Here is a 24,658-nt window from a genome sequence, read left to right on the forward strand (position 1 = left end):
TGTTAAAAACACACTGAGTGACAGTCTTCTTAAACACTTGATTTTTATTATAATAACTCATAGAAATTTTTGTTCTTTCTTCCAGATTGGAATTGTGATGTATCTACTCTATCGATTGCTAGGCGTTAGCAGCGTAATTGGATCAATAGTGTGCGTTCTGACTATGACACCACTGCAGTTTGTTATTGGCAAAATGATGTCCAAAAATGCCAAACATACATCAGTAAGTTCATCTGTTAATATTTATCCTCCAACCATTTTATAATTGAAAGTATTCACTCTCTGATTCAAACATAACAAGAATTTGTTGCATTCACTGACAAACAAGTCAATAAAAAAAAACTCTTTTGAAGTTTTCCGACATGAAGAGGAATATAAATCCCAACTTAACAAGAAAAATCATAGATAAGCACCAGAGCTACTGGTCACTTGCCAGTGGCCTCAGCAAAACAGGCATAAGCTAAATATTCTATCAACATGATTTGTTTGTTTTCTATTCGCAGAAATGCACCGACGAGCGATTACGGCGGATTAACGAAGTGCTGCTAGGCATTAAACTGATCAAGCTGAGTGCATGGGAAGCCGTGTTCCGGGAAAAAATTTCCAACATTAGACGCCGGGAGCTGAAACACCTCGATTGGGACTCCTGCTACTGGACGATGATGAGTGAGTATTAGCGAGCAATAGATTTCGAATTTTTTTTTCAACTTTGAAGTTATCAAATTTGATATATTATTATTTTTTAATCGATGGCAATCAGGTAGAAAATGAAAATGAAATACAATACACAGTGGTGCAGAACATCAATCTAACTAAATAAAAAGCGCCCAGGAATTGAGACATACACATTTTAGCATCAGCATATGTAAAAGATATTCAAGACAAATTAACAAAACTTGATTTCAGTAGATTCAAGTTGCGCAATCTGAGCTCTACTTATCATTAAAACCATTTTTGGTTTATCAGTTTCCATTGCATTTAAAATTCAATATGGATCTTAAAGATATGTAGCCATAATATGACGAAATTCCGACAAAAAATGGTTTAAGCACCCTTTACTCCACAACAAAGCAAACGGTCTGGTTGCAAAACATTAAAAAGGGAAAAAATGCGAAGAGCTATTCACTCACTCCTTAAGAAAGAACCATAAGCGTTTGTCAAAAAACAGGGAAAATTTTTATCTCCATCTCACTCACACACATGAGACATAAAGTACAATGCGAATAATGTATAAACTATTAAGAAGAAATTTTTACTCCAGCTAGGTTAAACAATTGCGAGTTATTTTTCCATGATAATACCCTTTTATCGATACTCTTAAGGAGGGAGTAGGGTCTAACGGGTAAAAAAACACCATTTTCACGATTTTTTTAGAGCTATCGTTCAAACAAATGTTTTCAAATTTTTTGCATTATACAAAGCATTGTTAAAAGAACAGTTAGTAATTTTTTCGTAGAAAAATATTGAAAAATGAGCCGGTGACGGAGCACTTTCGAGGATGCCTTTTAAAAAACAGGATTTGTGCTGGACACTGTATCTCAGCACAGAATCATCTGAAGTCAAAAAATCAGAGCAAAATATTTTTAATAGATGTTTTTCTGAACCCCAACGATTTGATTTAACTAAAAAAAAATTTATGAAATTTTTGTGGCTGTTTGAAGTAAAAACTACGATTTTTCACGAAAAAATCCGCCATTTTTTATCTGTAAAATCTCCCCAAAGTAAGAAAAAAAAAAAAAGAAAATCGTTTGGGTTTGGTATTTTATATGTAGAAAATATGTTCCAAATTTGAAAAGAATCGATGAAATAGTTTTCAAATGACGATGTCCACGGACTTTAAAAATGTGCTTTCGAGAAAAACGCGTTTGAAGTTTATGCTCTAAAAATGATGAAGTATTAGATAAGAGGAGACTAAGGCCTTTAATTTCTACAGTTTTGCTTCGATTGACTTGAAAATTTGACACAACATTCTTGAAATGTTTTACAATAACAAAATAAAAAAATAAAAAAATCGATTTTTTGAAAGTGTTAGACCCTACTCCCCCTTAATATTTATGTTTATTAAGAATGATCCTATTAACCGCTTGGGCCACATAGTCTTGAAAGATTCCACGTTAATCTTAATTAGTGATCTAAAAAAGGTTGCAAAATTTTCAAACGCGTTTTTCTCGAAACGTTATAAATGAACAACCCATTTCACGTGTTGCTACTGATTTGGTATCTTAGACAATATTGTTCAGTTTCACATGGATTATTTTTTGGTATAAAATTTATTTTCAAGGGGTCCACCAATAGCGGAATAAAAATGCAAACTTTTTTGTAATTTTAATCAGAGCTTTCATGTCTTCCACAAAGTTGTATTCAGGTCGGACTCGATTATTCCTCTTTTATTGGTTAAAATGCATAAATTCATCAAATATGTTGAAGTGGTTATGGCCGCCGACCGTGGCCTAGAGGATAGCGTTCAAGTCTTCTAAGCCAGAGGTCATGAGATCGAGTCTTGGTCACGGCAAACATAGTACTCTTTCTGTGGGTTGGTGGTGTTAGCATTAATAAAATGCTAGCCATTATATCCTTGAAAGATGTACGCTTAGTCTTAAGTAGAATTTAGATCTCTTCAAAGAAACATGAAGTTTCACTGAGATCCTATATGTGTGTGTTCGTTTCGTGTGTTCGTTCACCCTCAGAAGTTATTGTGAAAGTAGAAAATACCCTTATAACAGTTTTAGAAATCTGAAACGCTGTAGATTGGATAAAATGGTTCGTCGTCTATCTTATTTAGCTTAGCTTAGCTTAGTTGATTACTCATATCCACTAGACTGCCCCAAATTTGTATGGGAAACTCAAAACCTATGAAATGTTATGCGTTGCAGGCCAAAATTGTTCCTAGTCCTAGTACAAGATCTCATGCCAAATTTGGGCTAGATCAGATCACGGGAAGGGGTCGCTCAACGAGCCTGAATTTGTATGAGATTTTGAAACATTTTGTTTGGTAGAAACATGAAAAACCAGTTTTTCATCAATAACTTTTGTCTTTTTCGACTGATTTCTTTCAAAAACGGTTTTTCTTAAAGCCTAAACTATGAAAAATAGTTCATCAGAAGACTGCATTTCGATAAGAGTTAAGATAAAAAAGTTATTAAGCTTCAAAAATGGGCTAACTTTATCAACGGTGGTATTTGTGGTAAACATACTTCCGCCGGACCGCCAGTTTGTCAAGAACACCATCTTTTCTGCCAGATCGACGATTCCGCAGGCCATTCTCAATCTCGTCACAAAACACCAGTCCTTCCGCGCAAAATTCCGAATGTAGAATGTCAAAACAGTATGCTCACTTCTTTTCGATCCCCTCACACATTCCTTCATCGCTTCTCACCAGTTCATTCTCATCCAACTTGCCGCTCACATACCACTCAGGTTCTCATTTATTTTTATTTTCTTTCCCTTTTACACACGATTACACGCTTCTTAGTTTTTGACAGTCAAAGCTTTAATAACAAACCAATTATGATTTTTTGTTATAATAATAATTAAACACAACTTATTATTTCTCATTTGAACATAAGATCATCAATTGAACAAACAATATTCAATCATTATTTTCTAGCACTTTCTTGAATCTCATACTCATGATTGCATCCATGAAAAGTGTAAATAGAAATTTATTTTTATCAAGTTTTCTAAATACATATACTCTCTACAGGACTTATCTACCACATTCGCCCTCTTCTCTACTCTTACTATCAACAGAAATCTTACTGAAGAAACGTTTCCGAAATCAGAAAATATTTTCATGTCCAGTTAATTCATTAATTTTTTTTAATATATTTTCTTTGTCACATGATTATTTATTTTTATTATAAGTTTTTACTTTAATAAAGTTGATTTTATTTCAAAATTGTTTCACTCATTCACGTTATTTATTTTGTAGACACTTTTATCCGATTTGAAGAATATTTGAATGAAGGCAATTCCTCAAAATAAGGCAACGTAACACAGATCGAATCAAATATTTGAAAATGCATAAGTTCTACATAAAACTTTATTTTAATAAGTAGAAAGTTCATTTTACTTGACTTAAAACTTTTCTTAAACTTTGTACTGATTTCACAAATTTACACTTTTAAAAGCACTGTGTGAATTTACTACATAAAACTTTATTTTAATAAGTAGAAAGTCATATTACTTGACTTAAAACTTTTCTTAAACTTTGTACTGATTTCACAAATTTACGCTTTTAAAAGCACTGTGTGAATTTATTCATTTCAAGTGTAAGTTTTAACTCGAAATTAGAGTTTTTTTCTTGCGTGTGTTAGAATGTTGAGTGCATTGAGTTATTGTTCGAGTCCGAGAGTTCTCAGTCACTCATTGGTTTGACATTTCAAATATTTTGTTTGTTTTGAAAATCCGTCGAACCGGCAAGAGGAAACTAGCCACGACAAACTTTTGTCCATTTCAACTGTCGGACACTTAAAACCGGAAATCGCCTAACGTGGATGTTCCTGGCCGCCACCAAAGCTTCGCTATTCGGAGAACCATCAAAAATGCCTACCGAGGCAAAAAATAAGAGGCAAAAAGGAATGGATCGAGTGCTGAAACTTCCCGGCCGAAAGATAGGAGCAATTGTCGAGTGTAGCCTGTTCTACAAACCAAGCTCGGTTAAACAACTTCCGATTGAAGGTATTGAGAACGCAGCCAATATAAAAAGTTGCACCAACTGTGCTGATCAATGAGTGAAAAGTAAGTCCACACATACATTATTCAATGAAATTTCAAATGTAAATAAAACAGTCTTTGCGTTCAGATGAAACCTCAGAACCAGCCGATACCTACGCTTTGCGAAGCAACGATTGTGAATGTACCTGTTCTATTCAAAACTAACGTTCCTGGAGACCAGAATTTTCCTGAAATTGATAGGATTTATTGAAACTGGATTGATGTTTCGTGCTGCCAAAAGTAATAACTACTAGTCTAACCAACTCGCGTCAAAAAACACCCAGATGAGAAAGATTTTAAATCAAATGTCGCTGTATTGACTACTGAGGTGGAAACAAGAAATCTTCTTATGTAAAAAAAAACACAATTTACATCACGCGAATATCATCTAACCTGAAAGTAATGGTAATATTGAGATGAAGGAGTTTATCGATTTCATCTTGTTACTTGACAGTCATCCTACTTAAGCATAAATCATCTGATGAACCTCTTATTCTAATCAAAATCATCAGATTCAAGAAAAAATATCCTATAGGCAGAATACCTCTCATCCTTCACAAAATTTAAAAGGTGTTATCTAAAGTTATTCTCTTACTCTAGTTTATGCAGTATGTTCTGCGCTGATGTAATATAATTTAATATTCTTTATACCACTTTTTAATACCATAAGAAAGATAGACAAATCAATGAATAAATATTGAAAATATTTCGTTCTATTCTAAATTCAACGGCGGGTATTTTTAATTACAAGATGTTAGGAAACCTATTTTAAATGGTTTTAAATCAGTAAAAAAAGTTGCAATAAACAACCATTTGAATTGAAAATGTACATATTTGTTTACCTATGTTTACCTACTTTTTAATGCGCGACTATAAATTTTAACTTGTTCTATGGAAACAGTAAGTAATTAATGCATTTCTCAACCTTCTGTCCACGAACTATGTCGCGTAAGCTGAGTTTTATTTTTATCCATTGAGTTTCAAGGTCAGTAATTCACAACATGCTTTTCATGAGATAATCAACTATTTAGTTTTTTTTTGTTTTAGGTATGGAAGATGGTCAATATTAAAGCTAACAACTTATACAAACGATATGAATATCAAATTCAAGTTTTCTTCTTCCAGTTTTCTGTAGTTCTGTAGTATTTTTACCTATTATATAATTATTACTTTGCAGCACCGATAATGAAGTCGTATAAAACATCAATACGTCATTAAAACATTTTAACATACAAAATTATATTTTAATGCACTCAGGGGATGAGGCTTTACTTTCAATCTGCCGTGTTCACATCTACAATATTTTTTTAAAGAACCTTCCTTTTAAATCTTTGGAGGTACCTCAGTTCTTCTTGCCAACATACCACAGTAACATATTTTGTGTTAAATTTTCTTTGATCATACACAATTTTGAGATTTTTAAATTTCATTAGACGCATTACCAAAACATATACGATAGCAACTTTATTACGAAATTTATGGGTCCTAAGAGAAATTCTTTAATTGAATTTGTAAGCTGCGATTTTGGATATGTTCAATTCTATTTACATATTCTACAATGAACTTGGATGATTCAATTTTCGTTTTGGAATAAATTGAAGATAACACTGAGAATGTTGCAAAATCAATGCTTTATCTTGGGTTTCACCCTTTTTTGAGTTCTGATAACTAAATTTTTATTAACACAGCTTATTATATTCTTAGAATCAAGATACGTTTAGAAATTCAGAAAAAGGCCCTCGTTCTGAATTTGTGAAAACAAATAATTCTTCTAACTTAGTCTCCCGTTTCTATTTCCGATTCGTTTTGAAACAAAAAATCTGATGTTACCTTTAGTTAACTTCAAGGTACAGATTATAGAATTTTTACATGGTCAATTAATTATTTTGAAGACTGCTATTTTATGTGGTATGACGAACCAAATCCTTATTTATTCCATTATTATTCTTGGCTCAAGTCTAATTTTTTTTTTACTCTTGATATGTATTATATTACAGTATGGATTTGACTTCAACTTCTGATTTCAAATTTCAATACAATACGAATTCCCTTCGTCTTATACTTAATTTGGATTTTCAAAAATTTCAATGATACATTTGACTGCAAGGCACAAAATCTATACCTTACTGCTTAAGGCTTCCATTCTTGATACAGCATGCAATAAGCGTTTATTTTTAATACTTGTAAAAGTGTGGCTCTTGTATATTTCTAAAGAGAGGATTAGAATTTATATTTTCCATTATCCATATATCCTCCAATTTTGCGAATGACATTTAAATTCTGAGATTTTTCGCAATAAAATCAACAAAATCTTGATAGATTATTCCCAACATGATCAATTCCCATTGATATTTCGTACCTACATATGTAAGTTTTTCTTTTCTTTACACACTTAGAGGCCTATGGGAAAATTGCCCTGAAGAACCCGGAACTAATTTAGCAATATTGACAACTCCTCCATATGTAAACTGTAGTATGAATCCAGCCTGACCTCCACCATGTCGTCTTGAGATTGTTATCTCAGGATGTCAAATTATTATTACCTATATAAAATAACTTTCAACATTTCTAAGTTTAATTGCATTAAGTTTTGTTGGAACAAAGAAAGAGACATGAACTGTCACAAGATATCCAATTCAGTATCAATTTCCCAATACTCTTCATCTCTATACTGAACCTCAATTACCTAGAAGTAGAAGAGGTAGAAGGAAATACCAATCATTCAAAATTTTCAAATATCATCTTATTCAGTTTATAACCCGTCGCACAAACTGAATGGGACTTGACCTGTTGCAAGCCGTCTTTTGATGTATCGCCCCAACTTCAATCTCATGTACAACTTTCTTTTGACTTGACCTTCCGCAAGCCGTGTTTTCGATCGTCATTTCTGAACGTATTATTTCATACTTTTAAATATCATCGCATTCAGTTCGTGACCTGTCGCACAACAGAAGGGGACTTGACCTGTCGCAAGCCGTCTTTTGATAAATCGCTTCAACTTCAATCTTATGTACGATTTTCTTTGGATTTGACCTTCCACAAGCCGTTTTTTTTTTTCGGTCGACTTACTCGAACGTATTATATCATATTTTAAAATATCATCTCGTTCAGTTCATGACCTGTCGCACAAACTGAACAGGACTTGACCTGTCGCAAGTCTTCTTTTGATGAATCACTCCAACTTTTATCTTATGTACTTTCTTTGGACTCGACCTACCGCAAGCCGTCTTTCATCGATCGTTATTTCCGAACGTATTATGTCATATTTTAAAACATCATCTCATTCAGTTTATGACCTGTCGCACAAACTGAACGGGGCTTGACCTGTCGCAAGCCGCCTTTTGATAAATCGCTTCAACTTCAATCCTATATACAACTTTTTTCGGACTTCACCTTTCGCAGGCCGTTTTTTTCTCGTCATTTTTAAAAACATTATTGAACATTTCTTAACATGATCGCATTCAAACTGAATGGGACTTGACCTTCCGCAAGTCGTCTTTTGATCAATCATTTTAATTGTAGCATTACATTCAAGTTTCTTTGGACTTGATCTTCCGCAAGCCATCTTTTATAGATCTTCATTTCATGAAAACTCGTTATTCAAAATTCTATACAGCTCGTGGCAATATATTGTCGCTGAATCCCCAAACTTAACTTTTCGTTTGCGACTGCAATATCACTGATGCTATTTCATGTTGACCAGACATCTATCAAACGTCTTCCAAGTGTTGGAACCAAACACAGAAAGGGTTGCCGATTGCCGAGGTGTTTGATTAATTTTTCATCTTCGCTGGTTGGCAAGGTTGCCAATACCGGCGCAAACACTTCGAATTTCAAATTCATAGACAAATTATCTCGCGTGAGTAAAACGAAACATGTAGTGACATAATGTAAAACGTACTTCACGCATACATAAAGAAAATATTGGTAAAAGTTTGATGAATAGCAACAACGTTTCATAAAGCAAAACATATTTCAATAATCACACATCCATATCATTTTTTTAATTAAAGCTTCCAAGAACAGTTCAAGCATCAAAGATTTTAATTCTGTAAGTATCTCCTTTTTGCAATTACCTTTCGTTTGTTTCAATATAATGGTATATTTTGAACAATTTGCCGCTTTCGTTAATTACAGGAAGTATATGCCTCACAACTCAACGTGTCTGAGCATCAACTTTAAGATTATTATTCGAAATTACAGTAGCCTCAAAGTTAGTTACATTTAGATAAAAATTATATGCAATGTAATATCCGTTCTCTGGTGATATTTATCGTGAAACCATTGACTCTACTGCTTAAGAAATTAAAATAAAACGAAACATACGATGACCGACTACTAACCGAAAATAAAACTTGTATAAATTGAGGCTACATCAACTCTAAAATGATGGCCATTATAGAGTTAAAATCCGATTAAGCCTATCAAACGATGTAATCCGTCTGCACATCTGGCACCCTTGTAGATGGGTAACTAACAGCATGAACAAAATTCCAAACCGTATTAAACCGACGCCATTTTGGGGAATTCAAATTTAAATTGAGATATCTAAAGAAATACTCACGAGCTTGGAGCGTAAACTGCGCCATTGTGGTAAACATACTTCCGCCGGACCGCCAGTTTGTCAAGAACACCATCTTTTCTGCCAGATCGACGATTCCGCAGGCCATTCTCAATCTCGTCACAAAACACCAGTCCTTCCGCGCAAAATTCCGAATGTAGAATGTCAAAACAGTATGCTCACTTCTTTTCGATCCCCTCACACATTCCTTCATCGCTTCTCACCAGTTCATTCTCATCCAACTTGCCGCTCACATACCACTCAGGTTCTCATTTATTTTTATTTTCTTTCCCTTTTACACACGATTACACGCTTCTTAGTTTTTGACAGTCAAAGCTTTAATAACAAACCAATTATGATTTTTTGTTATAATAATAATTAAACACAACTTATTATTTCTCATTTGAACATAAGATCATCAATTGAACAAACAATATTCAATCATTATTTTCTAGCACTTTCTTGAATCTCATACTCATGATTGCATCCATGAAAAGTGTAAATAGAAATTAATTTTTATCAAGTTTTCTAAATACATATACTCTCTACAGGACTTATCTACCACACTATTCATCAGTGCGATATTCGACCGCCCCGACTCATGAACAGTGATGAATACCATCCTTAAAAAAGTTAGCCCATTTTTGAAGCCTAATAAATTTTTTTGAAATATAGTCTTCGAATGAAATATTTTTCAAAATTAAAGCTTTAAGAAAACTCGTTTTTGAAAGAATTTGGCCGACGGGAATAAAAGCTATTGATGAAAAACTGGTTTTTCATGTTTCTCCCGAACAAAATGTCTCATAATTCCAAACAAACTTCAGGCTCGTTGAGCGATCCCTTCCCGTGATCCGTATAACTTTTTTAAAAGTCGGGTCATTTGGGGCACTCTAGTATCCACCTATAATCATTGAGAACAAAAGGTGAGGGTCCATCAAAAGCAAGCGAGGTATTTTAATGTACATTCAAAATTTGTTATTCTTCATCAAATTTGGATGAGGGGGGAAGGTTATTTGAAAGTAACAATCTTTACTTAGAACCGATGTCAAAAATATCGAAAACTAATATTAGTTTCAGAATTAAGCAAAAAATTTTTATAAAATTTTTCACTCATTGATATTAGTACATTTCTGGATACTTAATTATAAATAATATTCAATTTATTTCAGGAATTATGGTTCCTTATAATCAAGTTTGAAATTTTATTTTTGTTTTCATGTTTCGCATTACGTATCCAGTAAAGGATTCTTGAATTTTGGTTTAAATTATCATTAAATATAAATTGAAATTAAAAACTGTGTTTGAAATCGTCGTTTGAATTCGGTTTCAAATTTTCCTTCAAAAAATGATTCATGATTTTCGAAAGCCATACGCATTTTTGTATTGAAATTTAGCGAATATCTTTCCAAATTTGAAGTAAAAACTTAGAAATCATGTGCAAAATTCAAACATAACAAAGCTTCAAAATGGCAATATGGATTTATCTTTCGGTTTTTTTTAAATTTTTGCTAAGATTAGCATGTCGGATTAGGAATACATAATTGGAATAAAGAATAATCATTGAAACCCAAAACATCTAAATCATAATTATGTGTTCATGATCGAGGGCTCTGATACTGATTTCATTTTTTGACTTTTAATAGAAACCTTTTTATGAACATTTCAAAAGACGAATTTTAATTTTAAAGAGATTGAAAATTAGAATTTTGAATTCAGGTTCAAATTCTAATTCAGATTCAGCTCGGTAATGAGTTCCACAATGAAAATAAAATTGTCAAGATGACTATTTTCGTAAGGAATTTAAATTGCAAGTGATCGCAGGCTTTTAATTCTGATTTATAGTTTGATTTTGAAATGTAGCCAAAGTCCGTTCGTTTGCACAATTGAACTGAAAATGAAAAAAAATTATGTAGAATTTGAGTTTACTTTGCATGTTTTGTCTTAAGAAGAACTTACTGAAAAAAACCTACAGGGATTGATTTTGAAAAGCAATTGATGATAAAGAAAAATGTATCTTCTCTTAAAGAAATTCCATGTATTATGGCGTATTGTTCAACATTATTAATATTTCCGATTTTTCATTAACCAAATTCAAACTAAAATTTTAAACTAGGATCGAGTTTGCATAAATCCGATTTCAAACGCAAAAATATAATCTTTTATTTTTGCTTTGAAAAAAAATTGATTTGAAAATTTTAGATTTTTTTCGAAATTGATGGCATTTAAAAAAATTATTAAATAAACTTATTGTAAGCAGTGATGTCAACCTTCCAGATTTTGTCTGGATCTTTTGCCAGACATTTTTCAAGTTTCCAGATTTTCAGACTTTTGACATGTCTTCCAGACAATTCCAGACTTTTAGATCAGGACAAAATTGTTTTAAGATACTACAAAAATTGAAAATGTTCATGGTTCACTACGAAAGGAAATGATAAGAAATTATTTATTTTTTATTCAGAAGTTTTTGAAAGCTATCAATAATTGCAAACGCTCAAATTGAGCATCAGACAGAACACGTAAACTAATAGAGGCAACATGGAGATTTTGCGACCAACAAAAAGTCATCACTTTGAAATGTAAGCTATCCAGACATTTCTAGACATTTCCAGACATTTTTTTCAAAATCTTCCAGACTTTTCACAAAAATAGTTGACAACCCTGATTGTAAGTAAAAATCAAATAAACAAAATTCTGCTGGTCAGATTATCCAGTTTTAATAAAATGGGAAAGATTCGACCCGGCCCGGTTGCCCAAATTTTGTTGGAAAAAATCATGATTTTGTCCAGATTCATTCACATTTTTTTTGGAATATCAAACAAAAAATTAAAATTCCATCATTGATATTTTAAATTTGGTCGCCTAAAGAAGAAGTTTTTGCAAGCTAGATTTATTAAAATAAACATTAACGATTTTTTAGGAGCCTGGAATACGATTCAGAATCCGGTTATGTTTTTTGATAAAAATGTAATGATTCAAATGTTTTGTTTTCTTGGTTTTTGTTGAATACTTCCTCAATTTTTGTCAACTTTTCTCGGATATTGCCCGAATTTTGGTTTAAAAATTTGGAAACACAGTTTTGCTGAATTTTGCCAGGCCTTCCGGCCCAGATATTTGCGGGAGAACTTCTGGGATTCTTTTCTTAAGCTAAGTTCATAAGATTTGAGATTTTGAACATTTTTAACATTCTGATATATTTTAAGATGTTTTTTTCAAAAGTTTCCATTTAACACGAAAATTTATTTATGTAAAAGAACTTTATGATGAATAATCATATTGTTTTAAAAAATAATATTTTTTATTTTTTTATTCGTACATTGTTTAAGAAAAAATGTTAAGAATGTTAAGGAGATCTAAGTAGTCTGTGACAAAAAACTGACGTGTTTTTTTCGAGCTCTTCATTTCAAGCTTGTGAAAAAAAATCCAAAAATCATTTAAAATCAAGTGTTAACTATGAGTTCAGGACGGAAGGCCCCAGTTGTAGTCATTACACACCAAAAATGGAACGAACGATCAGGGAGCAAAAGGGTCCTTCCGGATTATAGGAAACGCAATGCAACCATTATGCCATTGGCCAGAAGGAGCCACAAGTGGACCGTAGAGGATAACAAGCAAAAGTTCAAGCATTGAAAAGTACCCAAGCTAAGTATTTATTTTTATTGGGTTTTTTAAAATTTACTCTAAACCAGGGGTGAGCAACCTTTTGAACCAACGGGCCAATAAATATTTGAAATCTTTTCGGCGGGCCGCACTTAAAATAACATTTTTTTTAATTAACAGAGCTTCACGTCATTTTTATAGCTAAAAATTTTTGGCTAAAATAAATCTGAAACAGCCATGATGAAACGAATACACGCGCTCAAAAACAGAAATTCAATACGACTTTTTAAATACCCGACATTGAAAAGGTACAGCTTTGTCATTTTTAAATTCTCTCAATTTTTATAGTACTTATTGGCGAACATTCGTTCTTACAACATTCTTTTTCAAACCGTTGATACTATTCGCCATCACTTCCATTTAAAAATCTTCTGGAGCTCACCATAAATATATTTTTAAAGAAATCACAGTCTTCTTAGCGTTGGACGTTGAATCGCTATTTGACTTTCTGTGATTTTTTTTTCAGTATTGAAACTTTTCCTCAAAGCCTAATTTTTTCCTACAAACGTTAAAAACCCCGTTTTTTAAATTGAAGTTCTGTATTGGATCATTGATTTCAGATGTTGAGCAAGGTTTGCGAAATCAGAGAGAAATGTTCAATTTCACATATTTTTAAGCAACTATCTTCAAAACTATCCACATTTTTATCATTTTTAATCTTATTTAGATTTAATTTCGAAAGGATTTCTAAAGCTATATTTTGACTCTGGTAATGTGGATAGCGAATTATAAGTGAAATAACTCAATTTACCGATGTTTGTGATATAGTGGTTTTTTTTTTATCAAGAACTAATAACTTTTGTGGGTTGATTCATGTTGATAAACAATCTTAAATTGTTCACCTAGGCTTTATTTAAATTTCGTAATTTTCGTCAATAAAAAGAAATAAATAATTTATCACAAGTTTTTGGTTGAATTTTTATTTGCCACTATTTGAATGCAAACGGAACATGCCTTTTTTCCGAATTGGATAAAATAATTTTTTAAAAATTATCTGCTGAGCATATTTTTTATCATCCAACTTTATTTTTGCTTGAAATGAAAACAATAACTTCACTAAACCGGCTTCGAAATACTTTTGATCATGTGTAGGTTGCGATTTTTGACTGTTTTTCCGACTCAGTTTAATTGATTAAGCTTTCAAAGTGGTAGGAGTTAAATAATAAGGAAAAAAAAGTTTACTCCAATATTTCGTTATGTCAACAAACAATATTGCATTTAAGTCTTGAACAGAACATAATAAACGCTAAAAATGCCAGAATGAATTTTCCTAACTATCCATTGTAGAAAAAAAATTAAGGCATAAAATTTTTATAACACCCCTGCTCACCTCTGCTCTAAACTGTTAATTTTCCTTGTTTTCTGTGTTTTGTTTTTTTCCCTACATTTTATTTTAAGTTTTAATTTCCTACAGCTTTCTAAACGTTACAAAAAGAAAGTTTTGGAAAATTTTGACCTCTACACTTTTGTTTCAACAAATCCTGCATTTGTAGCTTTAATCGATAAGTTTTCGAAAGTACTATAAGGTTCCGTTGTTGTCAATATAACCACAAAGTAATTAACATATTTCACCATATTTCACCATATGCCAGATTAAATTTTTCAATTTTAAAATTCTATACAATATAAAAAAAAACTCAAAGAAAATTTGAAATTTCATCGTATTTTCAGTGGTGTTTTTTAAGCATTTTGAAGTGCAACTTTTAATACCGTTTCTTTGTAGCCCTTCAACAGCAGGTATCGCCTGTAGTTCTTTAGTTCCTTTTTTCGAATACTATTTTTGAATATCCTTTTTTTATTTAAAAAAATGTTTTTTTTTTTTCATTTGTGAATTTATACCGTTTTTAAATGGATGTTGTTTTCATGTCCTGCTGACTGGAAGGCAAGAAAGAAATTATTACAGATTTTTTCATTAAAAAAAAAGGTGTTTAAAAAAAGAATACAAAAAATAAAAATTTGTCGAAAATTTAGACGTTATTATACGTTATTATATTTGGGTCACGGAGGGGAAAGGATTAAAATGTGTTGCAGGATTGTTAGCGAACCGGGAAGAACTTAGTAAGTTTTAATGTCTCGTCGGGGAACCAATAAAGGACCTAGAATTTTCAAGTATCAATGGAAAAAAAATCATGTTTGGAAGGTTTCAACGGAATTCCAGAGGTTTTTTAAAATATATTTCTTAATCTGAATGTAGTTATTGACAGTCTCGTTTAGTTTCACCTCATAAACATGTAAAACAATTTTTAAACTGATTTTTTTTAGCTTGTGCGGAATTATTCGCATGAAATGGTAGTTTTTTTTACATTTTCAACCACGTTTTTGTTCATTGGTCAACAAACGAAGTTTCAATCGCCTTTTAAAAAACCTTTTGTGCGATCTGTCGGAATCTGTTGTCTCCACCCTAATAAAATAATCTTGTTACATTTTTCAATAATAAATTTAACGTTTAATATTAAGCCTTGTCTCATAAACCAATCTTGAGCTCAAACGATTAGGTCTTTCGTTAAACAGACATATTGACTTCATTTCAGTAATTTCAAAAAAAAATCGTAATCTAAAATAATCTTTTCTCAGATTCTTATACACAGAGGCTTATTAACCCGTTTAAGGAAAAATAAATTATACCGGTGATTATTAGGTGAAGTACAAATTTGTTTTCTAAGGCATCACGAAACTGTTTAAAAAGCATAGAATGACTATCGGAATATTTTTTAGACAATGATTTTTTTTCATCATTGATTCAAGTTGTAATGAATGGATAAGACCGAATCGTTTGAGACGAATTATTTTCCGTCGTTTTGCTGAAAGTTCATAGCAAGCTCATGCTTTTTCTTTTCAGTAATAGCGAAATCAATATGAGGCAAAGAGTAGAATCGATATGATGAGTTTCCATAAACAACCTCTATCAATTATTAATACAGAAATCTCATTTAATTTTTTTAATTTAAAAACGAGGTATTTATTAAAAAGCATAAGACATCAAAAATTTAGTTATAACTATACTTTGAAGTATCTCTTCATTTTGAAGGGTCGTTTTTGGAAAAACATCAATTTAACAGGAAAAATAGCTAGAAAAATAAGTTAGCTTCAAGAAAATTTTTAAAATATGCTTTATTTACCATAACTGCATTATGGTAAAATTTTTGCCTTTTCGTCGCTGCCTAATAGAGATGATCTTAAACCTTCTCCATCTTACAAAACCCTTTCCCTGGATATTTCAATATGGATTCGCAGACGTATAGACGGTTTCTATAGTCGGAGATATTGATTTATCTTTGTTTCTAAATTTTTCAAAATTTATCTTTGGAATATTAAAGGGCGAAAGGTTGTTAATTGATCCTATGAAGTATCCTACTAACAATCCTTCCTGCATCCCTCATTGACTACTAGGACGTGGCCGGCGCCGTTATTGATCATTTTCAAAGGGAGAGCATAAGTTTTGTGCATTGCAAATGAACTGCTAGTCCCAAGCACCATTCTTTTGGTCCTTGCACAAAATTGATGGCCTCGATCAATCACGGAGTAGCAACCATTGGCGAAGTAGAACTTGTTCTGCCTAGCCACGCCAGCGATCATGGAATTGGAAATGCGTAAGTTGAGCAAAGCCTAATAAAATTTGCTATTTGAAGTCTTTAAAAGTGTTGTTGTTTAAACATATTTGCACAGCATTTCCAGTTCATTGATTTAAGGTGGCGTGGATATGAGTAGTCAACCAAGCTAAGCTAGCTAAATGTTAAGAATGTTAAGGTTACGAACCCCCCAAAAGTCAGTTTTTTTCAACGGCCCTGTTTTACATTGACTCATGTTAAATTGGTTGAAGATTTGAAGTAGTTAAAGGATCCGAGTCTGGATTCATTTTTGTGTTCCAAATGCTTTAAAAAAGTTTAAATTTTGAAATGTATTAGGTACCTACTTTATTGTGAGTTAGGTTTGTGAGCATGATTATTATTATCAAAAAATTCATTTCTTGTGAAATCAAAATAGCTTTCGAAATTCTCTTTGAGTTAGTTAACTGTATCAGGATACTGTTTCCAGGTCTTGGATGTCGAATGTTCCAAACCTTCTTTTGCTTACTGTCGATATGACCCAAACTGCACTTTCTCGAAGCGATATCTCAGAAACGGCGATTTTTAGATTTTTGTATAGAGTTACCAGAGTCAGTTAGCAAAAAAAGGAAAATTAGGCGGTTATGGTCATATAGAATAGCCAAAATAGTTAGCCGGGATTATATGACCCTAACCAACTAATTGTTCTTTTTTTAACCTGTTGATATGGTCGAAAAATGTTTCATTTAATTCAACTGTACACTGTAAATTTTTATACTCTGTTCTTAAATGAAAATTATTAAAACTGCCCAAGTTTATTCTATACTTAGGCTGAAATTCATTTGTTAGAATTCCTGTAAAATTGTGCATTTATAGGATTTTTTTGCATCCGCGTTCATATTGTTTCCTTGGAACCTACACCCATGGAAGAGAATGCAAAAATTCAATGTTTATTTAGCAAACCTCTACGCCGAAAAGTTTGGTTTCTCTCAGACATATGCCATGTGGTTGTGCTGGGATTCAATTATTAGAAAGCTTGTTAATGCCGATCTGACTTAAAATCTTTTATCGATAATTCCACCTCCAAGGAAGTTCACTATTGGAGTAGAGTTTGATTTGTGGGTGTATATTATAAAATTCCTTTTCAATTTATTAGTAGCTTTGATTTATTGAAAAAAAAAAACAGAGCTTGGTTTTGATAATGAAACCCGGAAAAGGTCAATCAAAGTTGAGCTTCATTCACAAAATTATCCTCCAATCATCTGATTAGACTGCATTTACTTTCACTAGGATAACCTTTTTACTCCAACACTTTTTTTCTTCCTATGGACATTCTTCCGGTTCCGAATAACAATCCTATCACATTCCGATCATTATTTTCAACGAAACAAATCAATTCTTCGGGTCCGTTCCTTCCTTTTGTCACGGAAAATCGATTGTCATTAATCAAAACCTGTTCGTTCGTTCGTTAGTTCCCGTTCGGCGAAGCTCGTTGCTGGTTCCTGGTCGATATCTTCCATCGCTATCAACGACATCGGTTCAACGGCTCGTTGCGTTAGGTTTTTCTCCTGCGACGACGACGATGGGGTCTCATTTTCCCATCAACACGTAGTCTCCGACAACAAATGATCCATGTGTCTATAGCTACATCCTATAGTTTGTTAGGTTAGGGATAGCTTCATGTCATACCAGCTCAGATACGGCCTGGGGGAGGAAAGGCCAACCCCAAACCAAATATAATTAAGGTTATCTTCCTGGGGCGAAACACCGCTTTTTCACTTACTTCTACATAGGTCTGGTGCTGCCATCTACATGCATTGGAAGTTCGGTTGAAGTTGTTTGGTTCCTACAAACTAGGCCAACATAAGGTGGTAATGAGAGTGCGAAGAGGAAAAGTCCATCTCATTATTGCGCGTAGATCATAGATTCGCTTTTCTAGTTTCATGCACCAATACTTACGCACCCACGCCGAGTTACAACGAAATTGACGCTTGGAAGTGCACTGTGGGAAACGTTAATTTGAGTTTCTTAGTTTGAATGTTTTTAATTTTTTCGCAGACTTAAATGAGTTAGTAAGACGCTTCGACTTATTATTGAATGATAGTGTAAGTGCACTTAAGGTCCAAAAAGAGGTTAAGCCTGTACTAAATGATACAGGTTCGAGGTACTAAATGGTACTCCAGTAGCGTCAAGCAAATGAAAAAGCAAAGAGACAATCTTTATAAAAAGTTTCTAAGAACGAAATGCGAAAGAAAGTGGGGAAAATACAAATTGATAAGGAATGAATATTCACGTGAAATAAAGCTGGCTTAAAATCGATCAGTTCAAGATGAACTGGAAAGAAATAAAAACAATGGAAAATTTCTATGGAAAACGATAAAACGATAAGTAAGTCAAAATGCTGGGTCTCGTTTAACGAGGTTAAAATCACGTATGAAACTAAAATTGCAGAGAAGTTTAATGATTTCTTCATGGACAGTGTCATGGAAATCCATGACAATATTCCGGCAAATTCTAACGTCTTCGTAGATCATATTGTCTGCAATGGTGGAAGTCTCAGTTCATTTGAAACAATGAGTTGTCAAGAATTTGATGAAATCGTTAAAAATATGAAATCCACGGCTGGTTTCGACAACGTCTCTTTGAAAGTTTTTAAGGATTCTCTACCGGTACTTCAACTGACACAAATTATACATACGAGTCTACGATTAGGAATAATACCTTCTATGAAAGAGAAAAATGCACGAGAGGCTAAACTATATCGTCCGATAAACATGTTGGAAATACGAGAAAAGGTGCTGAAGTTAGCAGTTAAAAGGCAATTTCTACATTTTATTGAGTCAGAAGGAATATTTATTAACGAGCAATCTGGATTCAGAAAACAGCATTCATCGGAGTCTGCAGTGAACTTGATACTTCGAAATTGTAAGGCCGATATTGAAAACGGTTATTACACAGTTGGATTTCATACGGATTTCTGGATTTCAAGAGAGCTTTTGAAACGATTGATCGGTTAAAGTTGGTGAACGTTTTGGAAAGAATAAGAATCAACGGAACGGTAATAAACTGGTTTAAAGACTTCTTGAATAAAAGAATGCTAAGAATAAAATATGGATCATCATATTCACGATATAAAGAAAATAATCTAGGAGTCCCTCAAGAAAGTATTCTTGGTTCCATATCATTCATATTATACATCAATGACATGAAACACTATTTACGTTATGGTTCTCTAAAATTGTTTGCAGATGATTCAGTCTCCTACTGGAGTGGTGATAACCTAGAGCTCGTTATCCAAAAAGCAAATGCCGACTTGATAAATATTTCTGAGTTTTTAAAACATAAAAAATTGTGTCTGAATCTTAATAAAACCAGCTGGATGGTTATTGGTCAAATAAGAGTCTGCTGATTGATGGTTGTGTCATCGAAAGTGTGCGCCAGGTAAAATTTTTGGGAATACAAGTTGACGAAAAGCTGATTTTCATAGCACATATTGACTATACAATCAAGAAAATCGCCATGAAATATGACATACTTTGCCGAGTAAGCCGCTTTATGACTTTCCGGTCAAAAGTATTTTATATTAAACCCGTGATCAAGCCACACTTCGATTATTGCGCTATGATATTGATTCGTGCATCTGACACACAAACAAACAGACTGCAAATAGTACAAAATAGTATCATGCGAGAAGTGATACGATGCAATCGATACACCCCCAGTGTTTTAATGCTCGATATTCTTCAATGGTTGTCAGTGAAACAGATAATGGCAAGATAATGGATAAAATGAAAAATGGTATGTTACCAAATTATTTACGGAATACGGAATCGACATTCACAGATACAACACTAGAAGAGCAAGGACTTCAGACTTCCGAATATAAGAAAAGAGATGCGCAAACACTCCCTTTTCTACAATGGATAGAAAATGTTCAACAACCCACCGCCAAGCATCAAAGATTGTGTACATATGAACACGTTAAAAAAAATGGCAATACAATACATAAAACAGACAGACTATTTGAAAAACTAACGAATCCTGACAAGGATCATACGATGTAAGTGATGGAAGCTGACGAAGAATCAGATGTTAAATTGTACGGTGATGGACATACGTGGGAGTAAGACTAAATAAGTCTTACAGGAAAAGAAAATTTAAAGTATAATAAAATTATCCTCAGGATAAAATATCCCTCCCATTTCGAAAGTAGCGTATGGGGTGGAGTAAGGACTGGATGGGCCCATGGTCGTAGGAAAGGGGGGGGGGGGTTAAACCCCCCCATGAGGGTTCAAAAAAGCAAGCGAGGTATTCTACTCTAGTCTCAAAATTTTAAACTCATAATCAAATTATGATAATAGAGCAAAGATATTCAAGAGTAACTATCTAGACTAAAAATTAATGCAAAAACCTCAAAAATCCATCCCAAGCTTAAAATCTGCTACAGTTTTCAAAATTTTCTCACTGCTTCATAGAATACGGTTGTCAGATTTTTATCAGCACGTATCCAGGCCGGACAAATCCATGCTGTTTTTTATTAAAACCTGGCAAAAGCCGGGTATTTGATTTCAAAATTGTCGACCAAAATCCAGGCAATCTGGCAATCTGATTATAGAAATTCAGTTCTGAATATCAAATTTTAAATCAAACCCAGAACCTTCAATCTGGTTCCATATTCCCATAACAAAAATTATATTTCGACATATTTTCGTATTTCTGATTCTGTATCAAGTTTAGTATTCTTGATTTTCAGTTCGAGTAATCATAAGAAATTAAGAATGGAAAGCTGCTTTGAAATCCTGGCTAAAGTTCGGTTTTATATTTCATATAAAATTTGAATAATGTTTCTCGAAAATCACATGCATTTTCAGTAGAATTCAAATTATAAAAAAAGAAGAAATATGTTTAATATTCATATTCGAAATACTTAAACTTTATTTTAGCACAAAATTTAAACTTATAAAGCTTCTAGGTGGCGATCCCAAATTGAAAACTCAGATTCAGTTTCATCATTTGAAATTCACATTTTTAACCAGATTCACAAAACAGATCAAAAATCAATCATTGAAATGATGAATGAAGATTAAACCAGCTCTACAGAATTTAAATAATAGATTCATGAATGAGAGCTCAAAGGCTTGGATAATAAAGTTCTAATCTAGAAGTAAGATTCCTTAATCATATTTTTTGTGCATTTCAAAAATCGTATAGAAATTTGGAAACAGATTCAAAGTTCAATAGAATGAGTTTTTCAATCAACATAAAATAGTTGAGAAATTCAAGAGAACATGAACTTTAAGATTTGCTTGTCAATTCAATTTCCAAATATCATATTTTTAATCAGAATTAGTTTGTACATATAATTCAACTAAAATCACAAATCTAAAGTAGAATTTGAGTAAATTTTCAAAGTTCTGATTCCTGCAAAATATCCCAAATTATATTAAAAAAATCATTCACAAGATTTTTATAATGGAATTGATTCTTCATGAAAAATATTTCCAGTTAATAAAACATGTACCTGATCTTCACTTAAAAATCTGCTTAAAATACTTTATTTTTTCAGTGTATTGTTAAACATTATTAATATTGCAGTTTTTAAAGCCTTATTTCAAACTAAAATCATAAATTTAGTTCAAGTTTGCATCAAACATATTTGATCCGAAATTTTTTTATCTTTTACTGTTTTTTATTTTGTAAAATTTTATTTATTTTCATCAAAGGTTAGAATCTTGAAATTTGCAAAAGAGTTTAGAAGATTAGGCTTGTTTGATTTGAGTATAGAATAAGTTTTTTTTTAAAGAAATTGAAGGCTATCCTAAAAAGAACTTATTTTATGCTCAAATCAAATCACTTTGATCTACCAGACTTTTAAACAAATTCAAAAATTTTAACCATCGATAAAAGCAAATTTCATATTTTGGCTTCATTATAAAAATTCAGCTCACCCTTTAGGCTAAGGACCACTGTTTTAAAGTTACTTTTTTAAGATTTTTTTAAATGACACTTTATCATCCGTGCATTCGTGCCTTCTCTAAAGTTACGATTTCATACAAAAACTATTAATGAGTACTTAAAAATGAATAATCATCTAGTTACAAACATAATTTGTTTTATTTTTTTTCGTGTGATGTTGGGCAAAAAATCATAGGTAAAAATAAGTCACCAAACCCCCCCCCCCCCCCCCCCCATGAGTCGGTGCTTCCTACGGCCCTGGATGAGCCTAAGGGACCATCACAAAAAAAAAGCATTTTTCGGTCATGAAAACTGATTTTGGGCGAAAGAATCTTATGTATGTTGATTTTTGATTTACATTTCTTCGGCTCGCCAGGAACTAATATTTGATAAATTTTCTCGTGGCTATAAACTTCATGTTGCAGATCGTTAGCATTTGTTGAAATCTCCTTCAGACAGACTGAACCGAATCCCTTGAATTTTGTTTTCGAATTTTCTCAAGGGAATGTTACGATTTTTAACATTCAACGATAAAAGATGCTTTATTTTATTGCTTGTTTTCGTTAAGAACGCATCCGGTAAGTAACAATCAATGATACTCCGCAAGTGCGAAACTTGTATGGCTCGGTTCACTCTGGCTCAACCAAAAAAAAAAACACACATTTTTCAAGCATCTGCCATACTCGTTATGCGTCGTAACATTTAGAACAAATTGCCCAGTCAAATGGTAGATACCTAGTGCATGGCAAATTTTTTAAACATTTTGGTACACCAGAGTGAACTGGGTGCAAAGTTTGCACTGCAAACATATTGCTATCAAAATTCAGTTTTCTGCTAATTCTGGAATCATTAATCGAGCTGCATAGCTTCGACGGCTTTATGAGAGTTTAAATGTGATGGTAAAATGAGTTTATGAGATATTGAATGAAAAAGTATTAATTGGTAGGACTGAAAACTTTGAACTCGATTTTCTCGAAATCACGATTTGTTCTCGTTTGATGAGTGTTCAAGTCACGCAAAAGTAAATATATGGAAGTCCATCCTCGTTTCTTATCCTTGCACTGGAAAAAGGGAGGGGCTTATATCGAAACATTTCACGTACTCCCATGCCAAATTTGGTTCAATTAGCTAGATTATTAAAAAATTATGAGATATCACCAGAAATATTTTTTGGACCCAAATATCATCACCTACCAATTTGGTTCCATTTACTGCAGTTTTGCAGAAAAAAATATATGGGAGCCTTCTAGGCACTTTGTATCTCCCCATAAGAAGAAGAGAGGGGTGCTAAATCAACATTTTACGTACCCAAACATCTCTCCATGTCAAAATTGGTTCCATTTGCTTGATAAGTGCTCGAGTTACGCAAAACAAAAATTGTATGAAAGTGTCACTCTCCCATTACTCTCCTTGCAATGTAAAGAGGGGGGTCGCAAATGGTCATAAAAATATTTCTCGTTTTCAAATACCCTCCCATTCCAAATTTCGTTGCATTTGCTTGATTGGTTCTCGAATTTTGACAAAATTTTCATTGAAGGCCCCCACCCTTTTTTTATCTTCCCAATGAAGGAAATCGAGAGTGCCAAATAGTCATAACTAACTGATTTTACCCGGCGTTGTTTGGGTTTGCATAAAATATACATCAGAATGAGTTGTTTGACTGTTATAAATTTATCAACCTTTGTATCCATCATTATAGAAATGTGGCCCATATTTGTGGCATTGTGGCATTGTAAGTTTTGATTGAAATTATTCACTGTATTTATCGTTTCTATATAATTGAAAAAAAAAAAAATAAAGTTATGAGGATTGTTTAATGGAAATTTCAAAATAATATCCCTTGAATAAAACATCCTATCACAAGAAACATTTTATACCCACCATTTTTTAGAAAGCTTGAATAGATTTGGCATTATATTCGTTATTTTCAAATGATAAAACTGATGTTTTTCATCAGCCCCATCTCCCATTTAATGAAATTCTCTTTTGAAGATCAATTCACTTTTCAAGATGGATGATCTCCCTGTACAATGGTTTATTAATTTTTTTTATTTGGAGATTTCTAAAAAGACCGCCACCTTGTTAAAGAAATACTTTGCATGTTATCAACTGTATTTGTTTCTTTTTTGCTGTTTAATTTTACACTATTTTATGATAAATTTTTAAACGATATTTTTTAAACGTTGAAAGTAGCGCCGATGTGGTCTAGCGGATAGGCTGGCGC

General features: G+C 32.6%; 1 protein-coding gene across 12 annotated transcripts in view; it reads left to right on the top strand.

Annotated features, from left to right (window-relative positions):
• Positions 1-24,658, top strand: part of LOC129741933 (ATP-binding cassette sub-family C member Sur) — a 373,059-nt gene that overhangs the window by 183,872 nt on the left and 164,529 nt on the right. For all 12 annotated transcript variants that reach the window (XM_055733758.1, XM_055733747.1, XM_055733756.1 and 9 more), the window contains exons 8-9: positions 86-223; positions 504-666. In XM_055733758.1, the coding sequence (XP_055589733.1) occupies positions 86-223; positions 504-666 (301 nt within the window). The remainder of the gene's footprint in view (positions 1-85; positions 224-503; positions 667-24,658) is intronic.

The sequence above is a fragment of the Uranotaenia lowii genome, chromosome 2 (genome assembly GCF_029784155.1).
Source record: "Uranotaenia lowii strain MFRU-FL chromosome 2, ASM2978415v1, whole genome shotgun sequence".
Classification (NCBI taxonomy): domain Eukaryota; kingdom Metazoa; phylum Arthropoda; class Insecta; order Diptera; family Culicidae; genus Uranotaenia; species Uranotaenia lowii.